This window comes from Cyprinus carpio, chromosome A24, assembly GCF_018340385.1.
Source record: "Cyprinus carpio isolate SPL01 chromosome A24, ASM1834038v1, whole genome shotgun sequence".
NCBI classification, from domain to species: Eukaryota; Metazoa; Chordata; class Actinopteri; order Cypriniformes; family Cyprinidae; genus Cyprinus; species Cyprinus carpio.
The window spans coordinates 13,723,866-13,750,381 of record NC_056595.1 but is presented as its reverse complement, the minus strand read 5'-3'; the positions used below and the strand labels follow the sequence as shown (position 1 = coordinate 13,750,381).

At 36.4% G+C, this 26,516-nt stretch overlaps 1 protein-coding gene and 1 long non-coding RNA gene across 4 annotated transcripts; both read left to right on the top strand.

The window, feature by feature from the left end:
• The first annotated feature begins 586 nt into the window (after positions 1-586).
• Positions 587-2,244, top strand: LOC122135348. Its single transcript, XR_006153454.1, has 2 exons — positions 587-725; positions 1,795-2,244. It is a non-coding gene; the product is annotated as an uncharacterized LOC122135348 (long non-coding RNA).
• A 5,126-nt stretch (positions 2,245-7,370) lies between these two features.
• LOC122135347 (cullin-1-like) lies at positions 7,371-26,418 on the top strand. 3 transcript variants are annotated; one of them, XM_042714259.1, is made up of 22 exons: positions 7,371-7,527; positions 11,549-11,878; positions 13,784-13,961; positions 14,411-14,578; positions 16,941-16,991; positions 17,108-17,198; positions 17,399-17,562; positions 17,658-17,820; positions 17,936-18,066; positions 18,454-18,561; positions 18,645-18,751; positions 19,140-19,188; positions 21,866-21,997; positions 22,096-22,213; positions 22,335-22,411; positions 22,537-22,668; positions 24,426-24,518; positions 24,978-25,025; positions 25,204-25,286; positions 25,431-25,536; positions 25,621-25,734; positions 25,826-26,418. In XM_042714259.1, exons 2-22 carry the CDS (start codon positions 11,739-11,741, stop codon positions 25,904-25,906), a joined length of 2,334 nt encoding a protein of 777 aa, XP_042570193.1. In that variant the 5' UTR covers positions 7,371-7,527; positions 11,549-11,738; the 3' UTR covers positions 25,907-26,418. The 3 variants fall into 3 exon arrangements, with proteins under 3 accessions (XP_042570193.1, XP_042570190.1, XP_042570191.1); XM_042714256.1 differs by having other exon boundaries at positions 22,293-22,411; XM_042714257.1 differs by lacking the exon at positions 7,371-7,527 and adding an exon at positions 7,637-7,661 and having other exon boundaries at positions 22,293-22,411.
• Positions 26,419-26,516: the final 98 nt, after the last annotated feature.

Sequence of the window (26,516 nt, the reverse complement as noted above, 5' to 3'; positions counted from 1 at the left end):
CTATTGTGCAATATCACAATTGTATTTACTCCTGGGGGCATATTTTTTACCTTTTGTTATGATGTTGACAAGTCAGGAATGAATGGTACAAAACTTTTTATATTTAGAGCAACTCAGTTCTCGACTGGCTGTTTAACGTAAGATATTTGTACTGACCTCTTTTCATCCATCTCATTACTGTGTGAGGACTGACTGCAAAATAAGAGAATTCCTCATTCATGTGGCTATTCTTATGGGAAGGGAATAAAAAGAAGTACCTAACAATTGTTTGGCGTGTAGTTTTATTTATTTTTGTTGATTTTTTCAATGTCAACTACATTCACATTAGATGGGACTTCAGATGTTACTGTGTATCATATTATATGAATGGAAAATTTTCGAGTTGATTACTGAGTTGTCTTTCAGTCCCTATAAAGCTACATTATCAGACATCTATTGCATGTACTTGAGACAACTAATAAAGACAGCTTATAAAATGAATTCTGCATAACTCAAAAATACATAAAGAGGGATGTTAGATGTAGATACTGAATGGTATGCATGCATATAAAACTGAAGTTCATAATAATTTGTAAACTAGGGGTCTCTTATGTTGACACGTTGTGATGACTCTTATGAAGCGGAATTCAATCTGCTGCGCGAGCATTTTAGGCTGCGTTTACACTTGGCGTTAGCAGGCGACCTGTATCAGGATGTCGTCAATTTATGGGACACAGACCTGCCTGGTAAGGTTAGACTAAAGGTTTCTGTGAAGTTTTGGGGGTTTACATGTCAATTAGAACATGCTGTCACAGAAAGAAGAAACGATTTATTTGAATAGATGATCGTTTTTCTTAAAACTGCTTTGACTAAGACGATGTCAGTTACTGTTTGCATTGTCTTTCCTTTGTCGTTTTGATTTATTAGGTCACAGTCGTTCCTTTTACGTGCTGTTGCTAAAATATAATGTAGACGTGTGTTCATAATTCATATATTTTGGAACCTCTTTTGACTAAGGTTGACTTTATTAAGGAGGTTTTGTTTGGGTTGAGTATGTTCAGTTTAAAAGTTGTTAATATATTTAAAATGTTTAAAATATATAGCCTACTATTCTTCTGAACTTTTTATTCATCAGAATCAAAAAGTGTCACAGTTTGCAGAAAAATATTAAAATCATAATAATAATAATAATAATAAAAATAAGAAGAAGAAATATAACAAAACAAAAAAATAATAATTAGAATGATTTCTGAAGGAATATGACACTGATGACTGAAGTAATGGCTGCTTTGCCATCACAGAAATATATAAAATATAGGCTACTAAAAACAGCAATAATATTTCACAATGTTGCAGTTTTAAGCAGTTTTTTCTCCCCAATCAAATAAATGTAGCCTTGGTGAACATAAGAAATGTCTTTCAAAAACATAAATAAATCTGACTGAACTCAAATTTTTTTTTTTTTTTTTTTTTTTTTTTTGGTAGTGTAAATATTGTATTACCTATTATTTATTTATTTAATAAAAATTTAAATGTATATTTAATTTAATTACTATAATTATATATATTTATATATAAAAATGTATTTAACTATTATAAACTAAATTATCTGTATAATTAATCAACAAAATTAATCATTTAAATATTTGTTCAAATCTTTTTTGTTCTGTAGTTAAGATTATATTCTGATTCCATCTGTTTGTCTAAATAGTTCACGCTAAATCTTTTTAATGTCCCTAAATAGTAGTTTCAAATCAGATTTAGTAGAGCGATTTAGTTTAAAGAGCTTCTTTTTTTTTTTTTTTACTCTTGCAGATGCCTCGCTGAAGCGGTTGGTAACTACAGTGACTCTCCGGCACTGCTCAAAATCAACCTGATTTTGATCCATATCAATCAGCACAAAGATTCAGCAAGTGCAAAATGCCACGATCAAAGGAAATTCCAGAAGATGTAAAAGAAAAGATCATTTTTTACTATAAGTCTGGCAAGGGTTACAAAGCTGTGTCTAAAATTATGGGACTGCATCGATCCACTGTCAGAACTATAATTTCCAAATGGAAAACACATGGAACAGTGATGAATCGTCCCAGGAGTGGTCGACCCACAAAAATTTCACCACGGACACAACGTAAAATCATCCAAGAAGTCGCAAAGAAACCTGGAATAACATCCAAAGAACTGCAGGCATCTCTTGCTTTAGCCAAAGTCAAAGTTCATGACTCTACGATCAGACGGAAACTGGGCCAAATTAGGAAACACAAGATAGTATCAAAGCAAAAATCACTGCAGAAAAAGAAAATAAATGCTTGTGTCTTGTTTGAAAATAATCTTCAGGACGATTCCCAAGTTTATGAGGAAAATCCTATAAAAACAGAAGTGGCAGAAGTGGAAGTTTTTATTTGATAAGAGTCCCATCATGTCCAGTGTAAAACAAACAGGCTTACTGTAAGCCAAAGTATATTGATTTAAAAAAAAAAAAATTTCCACCTGTATTCACTTCTGATTACTTGTTTTTTTGTTTGTTTGTTTGTTTTTTTACTACATTTTGCTGTGTCATGTATAAATAGTACACTACTTCAACTCACTGTTTAAGGCCTGACTGAAAAATAATAAAATTACTCATCTATGGAACTATCCCTGTCAATTAACTGTTATGTAATTCGTTTGAAATTCAGCTGCATTTGTGTTATGACTTCAACTGGATTATTACTAGGTGGGAACTGAACTTTTTATTTAGCATTTTCTGTGAGCCATTTGTCAGGTTCTAGCAGAACTATTACTTTGGTTGAAGGGATAGTTCACTCAGAAATGAAAATTCTGTTATTTACTCATCCTCAAGTTATACCAAACCTTTGTTTGTTTGTTTGTTTCTTCTGTTGATCACAGAACAAGATGTTCTGATGAATGTTAGCTTTGTTGGCATTGACTTTTATAGTATGTTAAAAAAAAGAGGGAGAGAGAGAATGTGGAAGTCAATGGCTACCGTCAGTTGTTTGGTTACCAGCATATCAAAATATCTTCTTGTTTGTTCAACAGAGGAAAGAAACTTGTGCAGGTTTGGAACAAATGGAGGGTGAGTAAAGGATGACAGAGTTTTCATTTTGGGTGAGATTATTAAAAAAAATTCTTAAAAACTCCATGGGCAGGTTTATCATGAATATACTTTTAAAATATTTTATCAGGTAGAAAATGAATAAAATATATATATTTTTTTTAAATCTTATCATAAATCTTTATCCAATAAATCAGCTAGAAAGTCTGTGGGGGAACCCTGGACTCTAAAAGCTTGCGTTAGTGAAGGTTGCTGTATTTCTCTTCGCTGTGGTGTATGATGCTTCACTCGCTCTACAATTCATATCCTAATAATCTCCAGCTGCAGAGACAGAGTAGCAAAGACCTCAACACCTCTTACAGTGCAACATTGCAGACGGATAAAATTAAATACGTGTCAGCCACTTGGGTTACAGGATAATATATATCAAGCAGGGCATGTTTGACCGAACAGTTGGCCATTTTACACAATACATAAAAAGCTTCTCCACTCTAGAGTTTGTAATACGTTGTTTGTTGTATGGCAGTCTTTACTTTGCATTAATATGCCCTAAGCGTCACTTTTCGATGTACAGTTCCTGTTGTCTTTAAAAGCATTCATTAAAACTTTTTAAACCAGCCCACTGATTTAATGCAAAAGTAGAGGAATGTGACTCACTTCTACTTTAAATATTCGTTGTTTTGACCCCTCTGGAAACATAATAAAAGCCTAGTGTAAATTTAGTGTAAATGATTTTACTTTAGTCAATAAAATGGTGAACAGATAGAATTGTATTTTGGTCTGCTGTGAAAATGACAAAGTTATCCCACACTGATGAATGTGGGCTATTAGGTCAGAAAGTCTAGCCTTGAAATAAGGTTAAAGGTGACCAGGCACAAGCAGGTTGACGTTCACAATCTGTTTTCAGTATAATACCCATAATTAAAGTAAAAGTCAGTGTCCTCTTCAGCCATCTGCATCTCTTATGTCACCATAAGCTGGGCTGATCCTAATAGTGTGACGCCACTCCTTCTATTTTATTTTTCCCTGCTATAAAACCAGAGTAGGTTTTGTCCTTTATTGTTGCGAGAACCAGGTGTTTTAAAATCTGCTTTATTATTTGCTTTCTCAAATAATAAAATAAGCAAAAAATAAATTAAGTAATTAATAAAAACAACTCCAGCATGAACTGGCCGTTTAAGGTCCTGCCACAGCAACTCAACTGGGTTCAAGTCAGGAGGACTTTGACTAAGGCCCTACCAGAACTTTCATTTTGCTTTCTTTGACCCATTCAGGGGTTTACTTACTTTTGCTTTGGATCCTTGTCTTGCTGAATAATCCAGTGGCGCTTGAGCTTCAACTTGTGTGGACATTCTCCTTAGGATTTTCTGGTAGAGAGCAGAAATCATGTTTCCCTCAGTTTTTTTTTGGAACAGTGTGCACTGAAGCAGCAAAGCATCCCCAAAGCAGCACAGTGCCACAAACATGCTTGACTATACATATCAAGTTCTTTTTGTGGAGTTTGAAAATTGGTTTACACCAGATCTAATGGGATGCCTGTCTTCCAAATAGTTCCACTTTTGACTCATTCATCACCAAAAAAATTCTCCCAAAAGGTTTGAGGATCATGAAGGCAAAATTCAGGCTAGCATTAATGTTTTGGGGGCTTATCAGTGGTTTTCGCCTTGTAATTCTTACATGGATGCCATAGTTGGCCAGTGTCTTTTGAATTGTGAAGTTTAATAATGCAAGGAGAGACCAGCAGTTCCTTCAGTGTTGTCCTTGGGTCTTTTGTGACTTCCTGGATGAGTCATCTCTGCACTCTTGGAGGAATTTTGGGACTAGTTCGCTACTGTGCTGAATTTATTTTATTTTTTATTTTATTTTATTTCTTCATTTAGAGATGGCTCTCACTGGGTTTAAACACTTTTTACAGTACTGTTCATAAATGCATATTTTGGCTTGTACTGCTACCAGTTATTACACAAGAGCAAATGTAACCCTGCATTCAGAAATGGTCTTTCTGCTCTGTCTTTCTAGTGTTCAATTGGATGTTTTTCTTCTTGCATCAAAAAACAATGTTCTCAACCTGTTCCATATACTCTAATTCATATTTTGATCACTCTTAAGATTGATTTTACAATACAGGCTGCTTTAATGTCAGTGAAGCCGTGCAAGACTGCTAATGTTTATTATGAAATGTATTAAAATTCGCTGCACTGACAGGGACATTGTAAAATGCTATCTTTTCTAATCCAATTAGTACAAAATATTGCCACTTTGTGGTGAATAGTTGCAACAACATACAAGAAGCAGTAATGTTTCAGAGAAATGTTGGCAGGTTGCTTATTGGTAACATATTTTCCATTGTATTTATCAATACATCATATCATTAAACAAAACAATGTATCCTGCCCTATAAGTTCCAGATTTGGTAAGATGTCACTCACAAGATCTAAAATGAGTAAGGTAACTAAATTATAGTTAGTTAGAAAATTAGCTTGCCTTGGAGGTATGTAGAGGATAAATGTATGTAGAGAATAAATAAATTCAATAAAAATGTAATGATTCATAAGTGGTGTGTGACTATGGGTGCTCAAGGGGGTCGATATGGTGTAAAACGCTTCATTTGCTCTAGAGGATTTCCAATCATTTCCAGTCAGCTAGAGTAACAAACAGCATAGAAACTTCAACTCGTTACAGTTGGACGTCAGAGACGATCACAGTTAAGATTAAATATATTTAGCTTGCATTGCTAATGTATTGATACTGTTTATAAATATTGTGGTAAAATTAGTGATTATCTTGAAATGATCATAGATTGGGTTGTGAATCTGACAGAGAGTCGATTTTCTTGAGTTTCATTTTATGCAAACTCTTCATTTTAATAATTAGCCTATACACATGGTTTAATCAGCAATTAATAAATCACGTCTTTTTAATGAATTTATTTTAAATACTTCCCCAAATGAATCGCAGGCAAGAAAATCAAAGAATGGCACCGTTTTAACTTTTAGAAAACAATGGAAGTTTACATGCAGTGAAAATATTTTATTTCAGTTGTGGCCATGTAATGTTGCCAAATGCTGGAGTATGTTTGACTTGAGAACTTTGAATTATGATTGTGAATTAACTGTGCTATATTACTAAACTGGTCTTGCCTCACCAAGACCAGCAATTATGCAGTCACCAGAGTTAAATATTTTATTTTTGGAAATTAAAGTGAAAAGTTTGCTCTTTCACAGATACCAAGCTCCATCTGAGGACAGCAAGCACTACTCCTTAGCCATTAAATAGACATGAAGCTGCCAGCACAAAGGGTCTGCAAATAGTCTGGTAAGGGTTACAAATCCAAAGATTACAGGACTTCACCGATCCACAATCAGATCAATAATCTGCAATTGGAAAACACTTGGAACAGTTATGATTATGAATCTTCCCAGAAGTGGTCGGCCGTCGAAAATCTCTACAAAGGCTGAATGTAAAATCATCAAGGAAATCACAAAGAAACAACACCCAAAGAACTGCAAGACTGTCTTGCCTTCTAAGCTAAAGTCAAAGTTTCTGAATCAACAATCAGAAGAACACTGGGGAAATTGGGCTATGTGAGAGAGTATGAAACCGAAAATCAATGCAGAAAAGAATAAGGTGTTTGATGAGAATGTTTTAAGCCAAAAATGTGTAAAATGAACAGGCCTAAAAATGTTCATCAATATTGTTATTCCTGTGGAAATTAAATGAAATATAAAATGTGTTAATTTGGGTTATGACTGGTTGGGATCTGTGCAATGACATCCATCTGTTTCCTTTAAAATGTCTTTATATTGATGCATTTTCAATAAATTAATAATTAATTAATAATAATTAATAAACATTGTAGATATTTTATAATTATTAGATATGAGCATTATAAATCATTTTTAGACACTTAATAGTACTTAGCAGTACATTATATACTTATATATATACTGTAGACTTTTTTGTTTGTTTTTGTAACAGTAGGATTTTATGTAATGTGAAGAAGTGGGTGAACACTATATCTATTGTATTATATCTAACACACTATATCTAACACTGTATTTTAACAAAATGCATTCAGTGACTATATCAAAATTAATCACTGGGTGTACCAGGAGCTTGAGAAGGCTTTGTATTATCAAAGTGCACTTTATAGTGAATTCATTGTACCCCAGAAAATTAGTTTTGCAAAAGAACCAAGCAATACAAGACAAAAAAAAACACCCATGAAAGGAATAAATTGGCAGTTATCGAAGTATTGGGGGTATTTAAAAAATAAATAACAAAGAAATAAGTTTAAATATATAAATGAGGAAACAGTTTGATATTATGGACACCGAGACACTCTAGTTTGTGAACACTAGAGGTCGCTGTATCTCTCTGAGCTGTGACGTATGACGCTTCACTCGATCTAATACGGAATTCCCAATCATCTCCAGTCATACACAGACAGCAGTGGGCCTCAACCTCTCACAGCTCGACGTTAGAAACGGACACAGGTAAGACTGAATATCTTTATATACCTGTCAGCAACCCTGGTTTGGCAGGACATATACCCAGACGGAGATATTTGTCCATTTATCGAGAAAGAAGGCAAACGTTTTTGTGCTATTACAAACGACTTAATGAATAGGTAACGTTAACGTTAGCCATTTTACATCAATATCTCAAAAGCTTCGCCGTATTATAGCAGTAGGTTGATAGCAAATGTTGTTTGGCTTATTTTAAGGTCATATTTTATGTCATTTGTTTATTTGGCCTTAATATGTCTTAATAGTTCTCCTCAGTGGCAGTTTATCAATGTAACGTTACCTGAAGCTAGCGAGCTGCTACCTAGCATTGCTAATGTATTGATGCTGTTTAGAAAAACACTACCCTAAAATAGTCATGGAATTAACACACATTGTATATTTAAGACGTTAACATGCTCTTCTTGGTCAAGTCTATGATGGCGACCTAAAGCTGAGGCCGACTGAAGAGTGAACAGTCATTTACACACATTCACATGAATTCTGCTGTCTCAGATACCGACCTACACAACATTGTTCGGCCAAAATGCTGTCTACTAGGTAGGCAACCCAGACGTTTTTAAGAAGACTGCTAGAATTGGTTTTATTTGAAAGATTCCTAAACCTCATATGCCAGTGTATAGTATGTTTCCTTCTGAAATTAGAAAGATTTTCCAAGAGGATGGTTAATGAGTCATGCTAATATTGGCTTGCTTTATTGGCAAAGATGTCAAAAAAGATCAGTAGATGTAGTAACTTGCATGAATTGATTTACAACCGAAACTGTCATGATAGTCATGTGCATTTGTGTTTGTGCCTACGTTACTCAACAAGAAGTAGCCTAATTATTTTTTATTTTTTTTGTCACTCATAAAACAGTGTTATGTTAATAGTAATAATAATAAGTAAATGCTTGATTCAGTGCATAGCTGAGCATTTAAAGGGATAGTTCAGGCAAAAGTGAAAATTCTGTCATCGTTTACTAACCCTCATATCTTTTCAACCCTGTATGACTTTTTCCCTGCGTGAAATGGAAGCTAATAGTAATCAAAACTATTTAATTACCAAAATTCTTCAGAATTACTTTACTTTTCTTTAATTAAATTACTTCTGGGCTGTACTCTGACTGTAATTGTTGAAATTTTGTCAACCTACAGATCACATGTTTGATTTCATGGAAATATCCCACCGATGAATGTGGGTCAGAGAGTCTAGCCTTGCTGTGGCTGAACTAATAAGATTAAACGTGGCCAGGCTCAAGCAGTTAGACATTCAAAACTATTTTCCCACAGTGATCAGGCAAAGCTCTTGAGTGTCGTGTTTAAAACACTTCCTTAAAAGTACTGAAATATTATGGGTAGTGAATGATTATTACTGCTATTAAGAGCTGGCCCACTTACAGAGGCTAAAAGATAAGATTAGACACAACCTATGTCGTAAAGTTGTGTTTGTATATGTGTGTAGTGGAGCGAGAGAGCATTAAAAGTCATTGTCCTCTTCAACTGCGACATCTCTCATACAGTTGGTATAGAAAAGAACCACCCCCTTTAAAATAATCACATTTTGTTGCTTTGCAGCCTGAAATTAAGACGGACACAGTTTTTGTTTTATCTAGCTGTATTTACTCTGGGCTGATCCTGACGGTGTGACGCCACTCCATCTTGTTTATTTCCCCTGATGTAAAACCTCCCACTCTCTGGGTCAGTGGTTTAGCAGGGCTGGGTCAGTTGTGGGACATTTCTTTTCTTGATTTATACAGAAAAAAAAACTTAATGTAGCAGATACTTGAGCATTTAAATCTAAACACAACTTTATGTCTATCTGAATCCTCACAGCTACATTTTATCACTCAGAGATGTATTTAATGAACTTAGTCTTAGACATATATTGGCTGCTAGAGTTGCTTCTGCTGACTATAGAAACAGCTGTCTGTGAACAAGAAGCATTAGAAAGAACAATGTGGGAAATGCTATTAATAACCCAGCTAAAACCCAATCCTGCTGCTCACATGTTTTGATGCATCAGTCCTCGGTTGCTCTTGCCTCTCTGACATGTGGCATCTCGAACGTCACAACATGTAAACAATGACCGGCAAGATTCATATCCTCTGCACCTCAACACGCAGCAGTCAGACACGCTGCTAAATATAACACTGACCCAACGCTTGTCACTTCACATAAGCTCTGGAATGATGCTTCGTTTCCCATGAGTCTCCTGTTAGGTTTGCGAAAGCTACAGATTGTACTTCTGCATTTTTTGTATCCTTGCTCACAGATAGTCTGATTGAACCCTGCATATTATGGATAGTGGTCGACCAATATATTGCCTAGGCCGATATATCGGGAGATATTGGCATCGGCCGATAATTTTTTCTGCTTGGCCGATGTGTTCGTGGAGCACAGATTGCTCACTTTCTCCCTCTTGTTTACTGTCGTTAACAGTTCTGTCTAATAGACCCCTTAATCGCCTACGTCACTGTGACGTCACCGCTCTAGCTGGAGGCAAAACATAATGAAGAACTCATAGCAGGCGCGCTAAAAGTTTGAGGTTTTGACTTTAAAATGTCATCTTGTTGTGTTTTTGGCTGCAAGAATAGAAGGAACAGCACTTTTGGTTCAAAACTAAAGTTTCACCGGATCCCGGCCGACATTCCTTCACAGAAATCAAGAAGACAATTGTGGTTGAATGCAATACGGCGTACAGACTAGACAGAGACGATCATAAATAATGCTCTTGTTTGCAGTGCACACTTCGTATTAGGTAAAATAATCTATGCATATGTACTGGTGTGTTGGTTTAGCTAGTACAAATCAGCAAGTTTATGTTTTATAGGTGAAAAGTCGCCAACCTTCAGCGCACTAGCTAGCTTAAATGTTAAACAAACATACAGCGATAGATGTGTGTGCCATCCTTTGAATGGTCTCTTAAAATAATCCACATTGCTAATCATAGTTAGCCCAGCGATAGGTTACATTAGACAATAAGCCTTGACAAAATTCCCCAAACCACCCGAAAGTAATTCATATGTTGTCTAGACTCTAGGAAATATCCAAAACCTGGTTAAAATGTTTCCAATGAGAACAAGATACAAGAACTACACCAGGCTTAGCTAAAAATAAATAAATAAATAAATTAGGCTACTGTAATGTTATCCACTCGTCATTATATTTTGGTCAGATAACCAGTTTGGTCAGTGAACTGAGTGATCAACTGAATTAATTGATAAATGTATGCTAACTCCCACTTTTTTTTATTATTATTTTTTTGTCACGGTCCCGCAGAGTCAGTGACTGTACATATTCGGACAGTTCCGAACCTTCTTCTGCATCCATGTTTAATAAATCCCTCCTAAAACGTGCTAGTTTACGCTTGTCAACATTGCGTCCGCGCCTCTTTTTGCCTCCAGCTAAGCCCCGCCCACCCGGAGACGTTGCAATGTTTACAAACTTTTAAGGGGTCTATACGGATAGAAGTCTGTCTAATAATATTTTAGAATGGTTAAACAAAGGAATTAATGTATACAGAAAGTATTACGATTGGTTATATATTATTTTCAAGCTATCGCTATTCAAGCTTCAGATGTCAAAAAACCATTATCGGTCGACCACCAATTATAGATGTTAAAGTTTTTCTACTTTTTTTTGCCAAAGCCCCTTTTCTCTGTTTTCTCTAGTCATGTAGCACCAATTAAATAAATAAAAAATTCCTACTGCTTAGACAGCCAACTTTTGTCAGCAATGAATTATTTATTTAAATATCTCAAATTAAAAAGAAAACTGACTCTTGCTTTTGTATTTTTCTACACGATAATTGTTAGTTCTTCCCTGTTTAACAACTGTAAATGTGCTACTGGATGTCACACATAACTCCATGCATAACCTGCCGTTGTTATTATATCCCTCATAATGAAAACAGTATTCACTGTTTTATGGTTCTTTTTATATTGCACCCTTTGGAAAAAAGCAGAAAGTGTGGAAATTTAATTTCAAATCTTTTTTGTTTACTCTCACAGAAGTGTTTGGACTGCTGTAACCGTAGATCAGCCTGCAGCACCATCTGTGAGGTGTAGCAGTACTCGTCCCTGAGCTGATCCTGTCTAAATGCTCTCCAGCATGGTGGACTACATGTGAAGCAGCAGTGTTCTGGAGCAGAACGGGGAGAAGAGAGGATTTATCTGACGAGAGCAGACCGGCACAGAGACAATGTCATCCAACAGGGGCCAGAACACCCACGGGCTCAAACAGATTGGGCTGGACCAGATCTGGGATGACCTGAGAGCAGGAATACAGCAGGTGTATACACGCCAGAGCATGGCTAAGGCACGCTACATGGAACTCTATACGTATCTTACCTGGCACCGCGGGATGAATGGGGATTAAAGGGGGCAGCAGCTGTGGCCAGCACACCGGAAAGCTTTGTTTGTTTAAGTGTGGTACCATGTGTGTGAATTTTGCGCTTGTAATGAGGATAAGACTTCGGCTTATAAATGAAATCCACTAAATGGTTTGGGTTGCTGAAGTATACATTCCATTGCTGGTTCCATTAATGTGCAAGCGATTGGAGGGTATGCAAGGTTGTATTGGAAGGCAGTGTTTGATATTGCTATGAATGAGTGATAATTATGTGCAGTGCAAAAGTACTTCAACTTTTTGTTCTGAAGCTGGGATTTATAAGTTTAAGTCAGGCCCAAAAGGTTGTTTGGTGAAATTTCACAGTTGAAATCCAGTCATTTCAGTGGAAAGCTGTGCAGTCGGGTGTTTTGTCTTGGTGAAAATGTCTTTGTGCAGATTTTGCTTAATCGAGTCTATTCACCTTGTTGACCTTCAGAAAACTGCTTGGTTTGAAAGTGACTTCTGTTCACTGTGCTTTATACACCACTACACTAAAGGCAATGAATCTTTTTTGCATTATGTGGGGTGCTGATTAATCACACAATCATTAAAATAACAAAACGAAATAAACCATTTAAAATAAAGCTCCATATCAAATTATCTTCATAGCAATTTTAATTCATATTGTAGTTTTAGGGGGTTACTCATATTTTAAAATTAGCTGGCCTGTTAAATCAGTTAAAATTAGGTCTCAATTAACTTTAAGCAGATTAATTGCATGGTATGCAAAATTACTTTGCAATCAATTGTTGCATTTTTAAGTTTAATTTATTTTATGTTTTGTGTTAATTGCTAAGATACACATTTTGTACTTGTCAGTGAATGGCCCTTTTCATTTCTGAAAGCTACTGTAAAAAATGTGAATGCCTTTAAACAGTATTAGACAAACTAATTATTGAACTGTCTATATTAATTAAACCAGAGTGGCTTAAACTTGTACTTGCCGAGAAAACCCCTCAAATGAGGATCATTCAGAGACATTATATTATTGTTTCATTAAAAAGACATAACTAAATGTGGCTTTAGAAGTCATTACATTTTTTTTATTATCACCATGAAATAATGAGTCACATTTCTTAAGTAAAATGTGAATTGCAAAACAACTTAAAATGAAAGTGCATGGTGTTATTGTATTTGGCCCTTTCATATAATCCCAGGCATCTCCCAGCCCATGTGTGTTCCACTTTAGAGCTGTTCAAAGCAGTTTGTGTCTGGGAAATTAAAACTTTGACAAGGACATCTGTCCGATTTCAAATTTGCAGTTTTGCATTTCACCCACTAGTGCCACATCAAACACCGGGACGTAATTACAGAGTTTCATCTGCCACCCACAGCTGTCATTCTCCTCTGGATCTCCAGTAATGCATTTTATTTGTCTGCGTGTGGCCCTGTGTGTACCCAGAGAACTTTCTGCTGTTGTTGCAGGTTTCTTTTGCACTGATCAGAATCTGAGTCTCAGCATGTAGTTTATAGTGTCAGAGTGTTTGTCACCGCAGCACAGTGGAGCTCACGGTTAAAGGTGTGATACTTGACTCTCAGAAAAACACAAAATCAGAAATAGGTCTGATAATCACAGTTTACGTGGGCACGACCTTTAACCTACTGCAGTGATACATAACAGATTGCAATAAATACACACCCATGTGTATTTCCCATTAGCCGATATTAGGCCAATCCACCTCATGTTTATTCATTTTTGTACTAGGAAGGTAAAGCTACTTGGCATCTGAAACCGAAAGCATCAGCTTTGTGGAATGGCATCCTGTCAGTGTAAAAATGTGCTTGTATATCTGTTTAGTAAGCTGTCTGTCATCTTTTACTCATTTACAATCTTAAGACTTTAACTCACCGTTCAGACATGTATATAACTACTGTACCAGCGTGCACCAGTCTAACCAGGCCAGGGGTGCTGGCATCCCCCCCTCCAAACCCTCCAAAAAAACGCCCACACCTGGCGGGGCACAGTTTGTTGGACTTGAACTCTACAAAAGACTGAAAGAGTTTCTGAGGAGCTACCTGACGAACCTTCTCAAGGTAATAGCCCACAGTGTGCTGCTTATTGTTCAGGATGGCATGATGCATTGGTGACATTGTTGAGGCAATTTTTAATTAGTATTTAAAGCAGATGAAAGAACTTGAAAGCTTATCTTATCTAACACTATATGCTCCTCCTGTGCCTTGCAACAGCTATATTAAACAGTTAAACTATATTGTAATGTTTCTATAGGCCTAATTTTACTTGAATATTGGAATTTAATACACTTCATTTTTGCATTTAGCTTTAGCTGTTGATATGATTTTTTCAACTAAATTAAACAAATTATATGGATTTTTTTAATTAATTAAACTAATTTAATGGAGAAGTTTTTATTTATTTATTTATTTTTGGCCTCGCTAGAGTAGATAACAGTGTGAGTTGTTGTCACTGCTCCAGACCTCACCACTTCTCCTGTTTCTCTCCTCCATCTGTCTGTGTCTGGCAGGATGGAGAGGACCTGATGGATGAGAGTGTTCTGAAGTTCTACACGCAGCAGTGGGAGGACTATCGCTTCTCCAGTAAAGTGTTAAATGGGATCTGTGCTTACCTCAACAGACACTGGGTGCGCCGAGAGTGTGATGAGGGCCGGAAAGGAATTTATGAAATCTACTCGGTAAGAGAAACCGCACACGCCTTTGCCTGACTCATAGATTCCTTTTACCTTTCCACACATTGTGTTGATAAAACATGGATTAATGGCTATACTGTATTGTAGTTTAGCTATATTTATAGCCAGTGGTGTAATGTAACGAAGTAATAATACTTAGTTACAGTACTTAAGTATTTTATGGGAGTATCTGTACTTTACTTGAGTTTTTATATTTCTGCCAACTTTCACTTTTACTCCACTATGTTTCTTAATTAAAATGTATACTTTTACTCCGATACATTTCCCCGAAGCATATTCGTTATTTACTACTAAACAGTCAGAAGTCAGAAGAACACGGACTGCAGGAAAGCAGGTTTGACGAATCAGTGGTCTACCATCTGCAAGTTAGACTCCTAAAAACGACTTTGCTCATGTGCAAACAATTGCTCACACAACCGCAGATGATTTCATTTTCCACTCAAGTTGAGTCTGGGGTGTGCGATTGTTGTAATGATGTGCGATCTGACATTTAGTATATCACCAAATGACACACAGATTTATTAGTCTATTGAAACTCAAAATTCAAGACATTATAAATAGTAGATGGCAAAATACTTCTGTATGATTTTTATTTTTATATAATGTAATATAGTTAACTTTATATCATACAAAATACCGTTTTTCTGCAGATATCAGCATGATAAATTTAATAATCATTTTCTACATGTTCAATAAAGTTAGCAATAAGTGACTTACATTTTAGACACACAATGGGCTGTTTATGCTCAATTTTGCCTAAAAAAAAAAATAGTTCCAAACAAAGACCACAGCACTGGTTTGTGTCTCTGAGCAATTAATGGTGTTTACTTATTGAATGAATCAGCCGTTTGAATGAATCAGTTGAATCACTCATTAACACTCACTTGCTGCCACCTACCGGCGGTTTAAATAAAACAAACCGACTATTTTCTTCATGTTTAAATCATTTCAAATATCAGTATTTAACGTTTTGTTAAAAACCAAACACTTATCCATCTAACACTGCAGGTTAAATGCATCCATGTCTCCACTGAGATACATTAAACTGTGAATGCCATTTTAGATGCAGATTGCAGAAATGTTTTCTTATGTTGGAATGAAAGACACTAAGTACCGGATGAAGTGCTGCTTATTCTTACCCAAAGATATAAAATGGAAGAAAAAGTTAAAACTGAACACAGTCTTGCTACTCAAGCTGTGTATGAACATTTTATATATATATTTATTTGCTTCTTTTCCATTTTGCAGTTACTTGTACTTTTACTTTCAATACTTAAGTATGTTCAAGATTTAAAAATACTTTTCGTACTTAAGTATAATAAATATTACATACTTTAGGATTTTTACTCAACTAATATTCTAAACGGTGACTTCAACTTCATTTTCAAAGTCATTTTCTGGTAAGATATCGGTACTTTTACTTGAGTATGGCTTTCAAGTACTTTATACACCACTGGCTGATTACCTCAAGCGTGTGACGGAAATGTTACACCCCTTACCATATTGTGATGCCCTGTCCGGCCAGAGCAACGGTTCAAAAACATTAAAACCCATTATAAACAAGGTATTTGTTGCATCCAGTCGGGACATAATTACAGATTATAATGACTTATACTGTCTTTTTTTCGCGTTGCGTTGCATCTTGCCGCGTAAACATAAATCCATGTCTGCATTTGTGATCAGAGAAATGACAAACAACAAGTGCTACTCTACACTGCTCAAAACTCGCGTTTGGCAAATTCTTTAAATATAAAAAAAACGTACTTACAGTCTGTGAGTCAGAACAGCCGGCATTGTAGTCTACTTTACCAGGATCAGGAAACAGTCCTCCATAAAATGCGCTGTACACATCTGAATATTTAGGTTAATCTGTTCTGGAACAGTGTTGTAAATACAACTCAACCACTGATTTCTAGTCGTGTCCTCTTTTGGAAGGCCAAACAAAGTAGTTTCGCTTTCACAACGAAACACAGCGCCTTCATGGTGGCGCAACAACAACAATACTACAGCGAGAATAAAAGTTACGCCTTCTTTCTTTGCGTGAACATTTGGGCGGCAATATGCAAATCTTCCCACATTGTGACGTAGACGTGGGGGCATGTTAGAATGAGCCGTTTTAGGGGGGTGTGGTTGGCTCTTAACTTTTATAAAGAATATCTCTTTGGATTTGAGACTTTAGTCTTTGCAGCTTTACAGATCTTCTTTATGCACCAAGAGCTTGTAACACTCCAAAGAGAAAGGAAAAATTGAAATCGCATCATATGACCCCTTTAAAGCAGTAGGCTTATGTCTCATTGCCGTAAGAAACTGTAATCTAATCATTTCTAATAATGTGTCTCCTTCACAGCTTGCTTTGGTCACTTGGAGAGAGTGTTTGTTCAGACCTCTAAACAAGCAGGTGAGTTATCTGTTTATATGCAATTCATAATATTCCATTTGTACGATATTAGTTTCTTATATTTTCATCAGACATATTCATCAGAATTTAATTACCCTGTCTTTTCTTTTGAATAGGTGACAAATGCTGTGTTAAAGCTCATTGAGAAGGAGAGAAATGGCGAGACTATAAACACCAGACTCATCAGTGGAGTAGTGCAGTCCTACGGTGAGTGTGGCAGCCTTACATTCACATCTGTCCTATGCTGGCCTCAGAAAACTTGCCCTAAGTTGTTATATCGTGAATTGCGTCTGAGCCAGCTGTTGTCCCTTAAGGGTGTTTTCAAATCTTGCCTGAGTTGTTTGGGTGAAATAAACACAGTGCTGTCTGGACCTTTGAATCCTCATCTTGTGATTCCTCTTTTCCAGTTGAGTTGGGCTTGAATGAGGATGATGCGTTTGTGAAGGGGCCGACATTATCAGTTTATAAGGAGTACTTTGAGACACAGTTTTTTGCTGACACAGAGCGCTTCTATACACGGGAAAGCACAGAGTTCCTCCAACAAAACCCTGTTACTGAATACATGAAAAAGGTAAACTAGAGTTCAAATCCATTTCGGACATTATAATGTAAAATGCAGTGGATTTTATGGGAAATGTAAGTGTACATTTCTTATTATGTGTGCAGGCAGAGGCACGGTTGCTGGAGGAGCAGCGGAGGGTACAGGTGTATCTCCACGAGAGCACACAAGACGAGCTGGCTCGCAAGTGTGAGCAGGTCCTCATCGAGAAACACCTGGAGATCTTTCACATGGAGTTCCAGAACCTTCTAGACGCTGATAAGAATGAAGGTCAGTCAGTGCTGCAGTGTCACCTTCGTTCAAAAAGTATATTCTCTCTGAGATTTCAAACATGCATAATAGCTCACTTAGTTTGTCTGTCAGTACATGTTCTGTGTAATTACAGATCTTGGTCGGATGTATAACCTTGTTTCCCGGATTACGGACGGATTGGGCGAGCTCAAGAAACTGTTAGAGTCCCACATTCATAATCAAGGGCTGGCTGCCATCGAGAAGTGTGGAGATTCAGCACTCAATGTGAGTCATGTTACAGCGTAATGCCACAGTGACAGTGTGGACACAATATTTTTGGTCTGTAGCAGCTGCTGTGGAGAGGAATTTCAAATTTCATTGTATAACAGGTCTATTCTTACCATGACAATAGTTATTTGTCTAACTAGGCTTTTGCCAAAATTTTCTTTTATCTGGCTATACACGTAATTGTGTTTCAAAGATATGACTTAACTTTGCTTTATGTAAGCCATTCAGTAGAAATCAAGGACCCCTTTGTCAACGCCAAACCCAGAAATACTTAACTCTGTGAATAGTGGATATCTTTGTGCATGTTTTCCGGTATCTCTTCCATGCCGTTCCTGTAACATCTTAATTTGATCAGAGTTTGAACTGCCTCTACTTGTTTTTCAGGATCCCAAAATGTACGTGCAGACAATCTTGGATGTTCACAAGAAATACAATGCTCTCGTCATGTCTGCATTCAATAATGATGCTGGGTTTGTGGCAGCACTCGATAAGGTTTGTGATCTATGTTAAAAGTCAGTTTTGAGCTATAGTGTTTATGGTGTAACTTTGACTCTGTGATCTGTGCTGCTCTCCAGGCCTGTGGAAGATTCATTAATAATAATGCGATAACAAGGATGGCGCAGTCCTCTAGCAAATCTCCTGAGCTTCTGGCCAGATACTGTGACTCCTTACTGAAGAAGAGGTGAATTGTTTTATTCATTTTCCCATTCTTGATCTGTTAACATGTGAATCTCTAATTCTTCAGCCAGAAATGACAATGAAATCCAGTGAATGTCTGGTATGTTATTGCAAACACATCAGTTTATGTTTTAGGATTTGAGGCTTGAATATTTGAATACAGTATTCTGACCGAATAATAAAAAGAAGCTGCTGCTTTTAGGATTTAATTTTTTTTCAAGAATGAAAACTGCATAAGAAAGATTCTATATGTAAAATTCCACCAAAAAATATTCCAGTGCACAAGCTTAAAAGATGGAATTTGATGATATAACTGTCTAGGAAAGCTTGTTTGCTTTTAGTGTTCAGCAGTTACAGGAATCTACATAACACAGAGTGTGTGTTTCATTTAGTTCAAAGAATCCAGAGGAGGCTGAGCTAGAAGATACTCTCAACCAAGTGGTGAGTTTCACTGTCCTCCACTGAGATTAAAGATCAGATTTGAAAAGTTCCTAAGTGTGTTAGGGATCTCTTACTTGAATTCATAACACTCTAACAATTAATGTTTGCTCCACTTATTAATGTGTTGTTAAATGCAGCCATAGAGAGAGGTTATTTTATTTTATTTTTTCCACCAGAATCTGTTTTTTGTACACGTGTGTACATGTATATGAATGTATTAGGGTTGGGATGGTTCGCGAAAAAAAAAAAATCGAATGCATTGTCAGTTTTGCATTGTCAGATGCATTGTCAGTTTTACGGTTCTCCACGTGCTAGGACCGCGGTTCAACTTAAAACTGACAATGCATCTGTAATAGGTTATGGTTTCTTATAAATAACATGTAAAAGAAAAACAGGGTTTGACTAATGTATGTTTCTGTTGATGGATGCGCAGTCTGGCTTCCCAGTACATTACAACAACAGTGATTAGGAAAAAAAAAAACCTGGACAAACCATTCACTCTTGTTCAATGCGAATGCCGTGTGCTGGAATATGAGCAGTCATTTATTCCGTCATCACGTGCGTGCTGTTAGCGTGCGCACAGGTGAGACCTGAACGGCACACATTGATATCTGTTTAAACTAAACTTATTTAAGCATTGCCAGTTTAAACATTTTAGAGCCAGAGGATGTGAGCTTGCTCGAGCAGTGAGAAGATTTGTGCATGCGCTCACCTGAAGCATGCAAACCCACGTCTCAGAACGCGCAAATATTAAGCTCTCTCTGAAGTATTGTGTTTGAATGGACAAATTCACACAAAGATTACCTCAAAATTTACTACCCTGTAACAATCCTTTAACATGCTGAACGTACTGAATCGGTGCACTGGATCAGTGCATTCTCTGAAAGTTAAAGTCTTAATATTAATCGAACAGCAACCACAAATAAATCACTCACTGCTCTTGATTGAATAGCTTTTGTTACTTTAATAAAGATTAATCTTTAATTTATAGTCAAATATACAATGCTGTATAACATTTGATTACTTTCAGTTTCTGTACCTAAAAACTAATGCTAGACCTACCTTAAAAAAAAAAAAAATCTGAAAAATCACCATTTATTTTACTTGTATCCTTACTCTTTTGTCTAAACACACTGAAACTGTGACTATAAAACCATTATACAAACCAAACCTTCAAAAAACAAAGCAAAATACCTAAAATATGACTATAAAAAAACAAAACAAATACTAACACTGCAAAAAATTAAACCCATAAAACAAAAAACATATATGTAAATATAAATATTATTATTAGAAATAGTAATGTATATCTGTATATAAAGAACTTTTATTATTATTATTAGAAATAGTAATGTATATCTGTATATAAAGAACTTTGGTTTTCTGTGCTCTCTTTGATGATGCTTTTATCAAATGAAATGCTTGTGGAGTGACTCTCAAGCCCCTTTCACACTACAAGCGACACACAACAGCAAAGCGACACAATCCAGTTCATTTCAATGGAGAGCTGGCGATTTCCAGTGGCGACACGAGCGACAGCGGGCGTTGGCAACCGGATGGGGCATGTCCAGCGATGCAACAAAGATTTCAACATGCGACTTTCGGGAGAGACAGCCCAATAGGAAAGAAAACGGTGGAGCTCATGTGAACGTTCTCCTCTCAGCCGTAGATAAACATATGCAATGGTAGAAAGTAGGCTCTGTTTCTCACTAATTTTTGTTTGTTTGTACGGATTTAATAGATTTTGATTTTTAGTCGACAAAAGTCGCTGCTAGTATGAACGGGGCTTCAGAGCAGCTCTGGAGATGAAGTTGTCGTGTAGTGTCTTCATAAGAAGTGGAAAGGTAGATGCTGAAAATAGAGCATCACGCTTGCTTGAGATATGCAGAGCATGCCGCCTACTAATAACAGTCTTTATATTGTTTAATAATCACAGACACTAGTCCTGATTTGTTTCATTTCGATTTACTAATTCAGAAATTATAAAATTCTGTGTGAAAAGCAGTTCACACTGCACCAAACAGACACTGACAAATGTCAACAGTAACACATTGGTCGGGTTTTGCTAGATCAATGTTACCCCTATTAGTGTTTGGTCAATGCTTGTTTTTACTAATTGCCATTTGTCAAGTCTTGGGATCCCTGATGTACTGTAAGCATTGGTCTTTGTCCGCCAGGAAAGTTTGAATTGGCCTTTATAGAAACAATTTAATTTTTTTGAATTCTATGATTCCATGATCCAATTTCCTTATAGGGCCCTAGATTAATTTACCACTAACAATACAGTTACTGTGTACTGCATATATATATATATATATATATATAAATAAATATAAATAAGCAGTTGTTCATGGTATGCAACAAATGTTTCAAACATTAGTATTGGTTCAGCATGCACCAGGCAAAATAAGTCAAGAAAGAGACTGTGGTTGATTATTACTTTCATTCTCCTTTAATCTCATTAACACATTATCACAAAATCATTGCACAATCAATGTTCTATCCACATACACCGAACATACAAACAATCCACAAAATATACAACATACACATGCATACAGCGAATCTGCAAACTGTGCACTTTATACATAACGTACGCACAAATGACTGAATGTAATTGAATTCATTTCATTTGAATGTGTGACTGATGAAATTCTTCAACATCCTTCATCATCAGATGGTGGTTTTCAAGTATATTGAGGATAAAGACGTGTTCCAGAAGTTCTATGCCAAGATGCTGGCCAAAAGACTGGTGCACCAGAACAGTGCCAGCGACGACGCCGAGGCCAGCATGATCTCCAAACTGAAGGTCTGTTCACTTGTTTAGTGAAGATGGCTCATTTCACTGCTCTTCATTTAACTCTAACGTATGCTTAACACCTTTTTTTTTCTTCTGTCCACCCTCAGCAAGCATGTGGTTTCGAGTACACCTCCAAACTACAGCGCATGTTTCAGGACATCGGCGTCAGCAAAGACTTGAATGAGCAATTCAAAAAGCACCTTTCCAACTCGGAGCCTTTGGACTGTAAGTGCTTCACACTCTGGTTTTACATTTTCTCCTGTTTGTTTGTTATCTGAGAGTTTATGTTATAACATGCTTGCAGTCATTACTGATGAAAAAAAATCCGGCTCCGTCTGTCTTGCAGTGGATTTCAGTATCCAGGTTCTGAGCTCTGGTTCGTGGCCGTTCCAACAGTCTTGCACATTCGCTTTACCATCTGAGGTGAGATGCTCAGATGCTTAACCCTATCATTTTCCAAAGCCTTCACACCCTTCCACGAGCTGAGAATAATGTGTGATTACACTTCCAGTTGATGATAGTTTTTCAACGCCTTTGATTTTTCACAGTTGGAGCGGAGTTACCAAAGATTTACAGCGTTTTATGGAAGTAGACACAGCGGGCGGAAGTTGACATGGCTTTACCAGCTATCCAAAGGGGAGCTGGTCACCAACTGCTTCAAGAACAGATACACTCTGCAGGTTTGTGTCTTCTTCATGGCTGCATCATGTCAGTGGTAGATCATAGCATGTACTGGGACTCGTTAAAGAGCAGGTCATATGGGTTTTCATGTTTTTTTTTTGCAGTTTGTAACGAAGAGTCAACTTTGAACGGCCTTAAAGGGATACTCCAACCCCAAAATGAAAATTTTGTCATTAATCACTTTACCCCATGTCGTTCCAAACCTGTATGCTCTTCTTTATCATCTGTGCCACAAGGATGCGTTGCTTCTACGTGTATTTAGCTTTGATTTGAAAGAAAACAGCGTATCCTTTTGGCACGACTGATACAGAAGAGCATACACAGCATACGGTAATATGGAGAGAGACAGAGACTGTTGACAAGAGAATTGTTGAAGTCGTTATTTTAGTTTTCTTCACTTACAAAAAGTGTTCCTGTCGCTTCATATAACCCAGATTGCACGTCTGATGGCAGATGGAGTATTCTGACGACGACTTTCATACCTTTTATGGACCTTGACACTGTTATTTACTTGGCAGTCTATGGCACAATCACAGGCCTTCTGGTTTTCATCCAAAATATCTTAAATTGTGCTCCGAAGACGAACAAAGCTTTTACGGGTTTGGAACGACATGGGGGTAAGTGATTAATGACTAAATTTTCATTTTGGGATGGAGTATCCCTTTAACGAGTCCTCATATTTTCAAATCTTCTGCCCAACAACAAAAAACATTACAATGGAACATTACCAAATTTTCAATTCAATTCAAGTTTATTTGTATAGCGCTTTTTACGATACAAATCATTACAAAGCAACTTTACAGAAAATTAAGTTTCTACAATATTTAGTAGTAGCTTATCAGTGGTGATTGTCAGTTCATGTGCATATAGCAGAAATGTTCAGAAAAATCAATAAAAAGACGTAAACAAACAGACGATTAACACTATTTGGGGGAGGTGTTGCAACAAAACTTATAGCAAAATGTGGTAGTTCTGTATGTTGTCTCTGGGTTAGCATCATCTGAGGTCCTCTGAGGGGCTGGCATCATCTCTTCTCAGGTGTTCTGGATCCAGACTGGAGCTTGTGTAAATCCTAGTTACCACGGGATGTAATCCCATGGCAAAGCAGAGAAACAAATAGAGACATAATTAGCGTAGCTGCTGTTCCAGCCAAGTAAAATTAATTCGTTTAACCCAAGCTAAAGAAGAATAATCCCCACCTTCCCATGAAATATGAACATTCTGACCTGCCCACAAAGACTTGAGCTAGTTAGTGTGTTTACATCATGTCAAGAAGATTGGGCATTCTAACAGTTCCCACATGTGCACCTCAAATAAGTTAATAATAATATTAGTTATGAATGAATGCAATAAAACTGCTGTCACATCACATAAAGTATATATTCTGAGAAAATTATGATTTTTTTCTGATGATTTAATCACCCCCATGTCATCCAAGATGTTCATGCCTTTCTGTCTTCAGTCTCAAAGAAATTTTGGTTTTTGAGTAAAACATTCCAGGATTGTTCTCTATATAATGGATTTCAGACGGCTGAAGGTCCAAGCTTCAAAGGGCTCTACAGGATCCCAGCCGAGGAATAAGGGTCTTATCTAGCCAAACCATCTGTCATTTTCTTCAAAAAATAAACATTTATATACTATATACTCCAAACACAATATTAGGACACTTTAAAATACCATATGACCTGCGCTTTAAGAAGGTTGTAGGACTCAGATGGCACAAGTGTCAGCATGTGTTCGTGTCGTGTCCCCGCAGGCCTCCACCTTCCAGATGGCCATCCTGCTCCAGTTCAACACAGAGAACAGCTACACTGTCCAGCAACTGGCCGACAGCACACAGATCAAAATAGTGAGTGCAGTGCCGTTGCTTTATATCCCCTTAACAACATTCACGTTAGTCAATCAGTTAACTTGGATCTTTGATCTCTCATATAAAATTCATACTTGGAACAAAAAGAAGCAGTAGCAGAAACAGCGATTTCATCTATGTTAAAAATCACAAGGATTTATGATTTATATTAATAAGGATTTTTTAAAAGGCCAGTCATTTTTGACCGGGAACACGTGTAACAAGGTTGGGGGGAAAAAACTAAAAAGATTCATCTTTTTTATTTAAAAAAAAGAAAATCAAATTAACTATAAATTATTTTTATTCCACCTGAAATATCTAAAACATGCTGTTTAAAATATCAGTCTCTGTATTATTTAAAACACTGTAAAAATTAGTTATTTTAGTGATGCATTTTAGTTTTTGTGCTTGTGTTTTGTTTTTATGTTTTCCTGATTTAATGTTTTTTGCATTTTACAGGATATTTTGGTTCAGGTCTTGCAAATCCTGTTGAAATCAAAGTTGCTGGTAAGCGTTGAAAACTAGTTGCTTATAGGATCCTATAAATGTCTTTCAACATCAGTGCAATTTATATTTGCTCTTTTTTTGACTGTTTTTGTGAATTCTTTTATACTTATAATACAATTATAAAATCTAAAGATGATTTAGATGACTTGTTTTTAATATGCGTTTTTTGTTTTTGTAGGTCTTGGAAAATGAAAATGCAAACATAGATGAAACTGATTTCAAGCCGGATACATTAATCAAACTTTTCTTGGGCTATAAGAAGTGAATGCATTTTCTTACTGTTTCATGATCGATCTGCACAGTATACACTAATAATTGTAAAAATAGTACATACTAATATTTTCAAATATTGTTAGGTTTGTACATTTGTCATCTGTGTATCTACACTGTCCTCTGTGTGTGCAGTAAGAAGTTACGGGTGAATATCAATGTGCCAATGAAGACCGAGCAGAAACAAGAGCAGGAGACGACACACAAGAATATTGAGGAAGACAGAAAGCTCCTCATACAGGTATTAAAAATAAACTATAACAATCCCTTGAAGTTGAAATAAAATATTCTTTTGATTCTACCTGTTTTGTGGTGTTGTGTACAGGCAGCTATCGTGAGAATCATGAAGATGAGGAAAGTTTTAAAGCACCAGCAGCTTTTGGCCGAAGTGCTGAACCAACTTTCCTCACGATTCAAACCTCGTGTTCCTGTCATCAAGGTAACAGGACTGCAGTACGCTGTGATTTGACTACTTGTGAAGCATTGATTTGAAATATTAAAATGCGATTTTTTTTTTTTTTTTTTTTCAGAAATGCATTGACATTTTGATAGAGAAGGAATACCTGGAACGTGTGGATGGGGAAAAAGACACTTACAGTTACTTGGCCTAACAATGTCCTCTGATGTCCTTAGATATTTGAGGAATAAAAACACAGACAAACAGAGGATTCTCTCATAAAGATCTCGAGTCATTGTTGCTGAGTAGGACAATGTGACACTGGACTTTTCCCTTTAAACTCAGACTGCTAAAGCGGCCAGTCTTCGTCTTTATGCCCTTAAGCTGCTCAGGATTGCCATTTACTTTTTAATGTGTAAATATTGGACATTAAACTATGCTCATAGTGGGATCCAGAGTCAGGGTTGCATGCCAATGCCTATCATTATGAAAATACAAAATGCTGATTAATTTAATTGTAATTAATTACTTTTGGAAAACTGACAGATAAAAAAAAAAAAAAGGCTGCTGGTTGCAGACAGAAATACCTATAACTAAGAGGTAAGAGCACTCCGAGTATAATCAGTTCTGACTGGCTGTTTAGAGATGCATTGTTACCAGCCACAAGAACATTTGTATAGTGCAGTTAATTTTATAAATGTCATGAATAAACTTAATTTTTCTTTATGCGTTCTCAGTGCTAGGTTTTCTCATTTATATTCTTGGTTATTGTTCAAGTGGCTGAGCTGAATTTCTAGCCTTAAACAGTACAGCAGACAATTCTT

What these genes read in the sequence shown, in the direction of transcription:
- LOC122135347 (XM_042714256.1), top strand. Translation starts at nt 11,739, where the DNA reads ATGTCATCCAACAGGGGCCAGAACACCCACGGGCTCAAACAGATTGGG. An exon ending in GAATTTATGAAATCTACTCG is followed by an intron (nt 14,579 to 16,940) that starts GTAAGAGAAACC and finishes TCTCCTTCACAG; the next exon opens with CTTGCTTTGGTCACTTGGAG. An exon ending in ACAGAAAGCTCCTCATACAG is followed by an intron (nt 25,537 to 25,620) that starts GTATTAAAAATA and finishes TGTTGTGTACAG; the next exon opens with GCAGCTATCGTGAGAATCAT.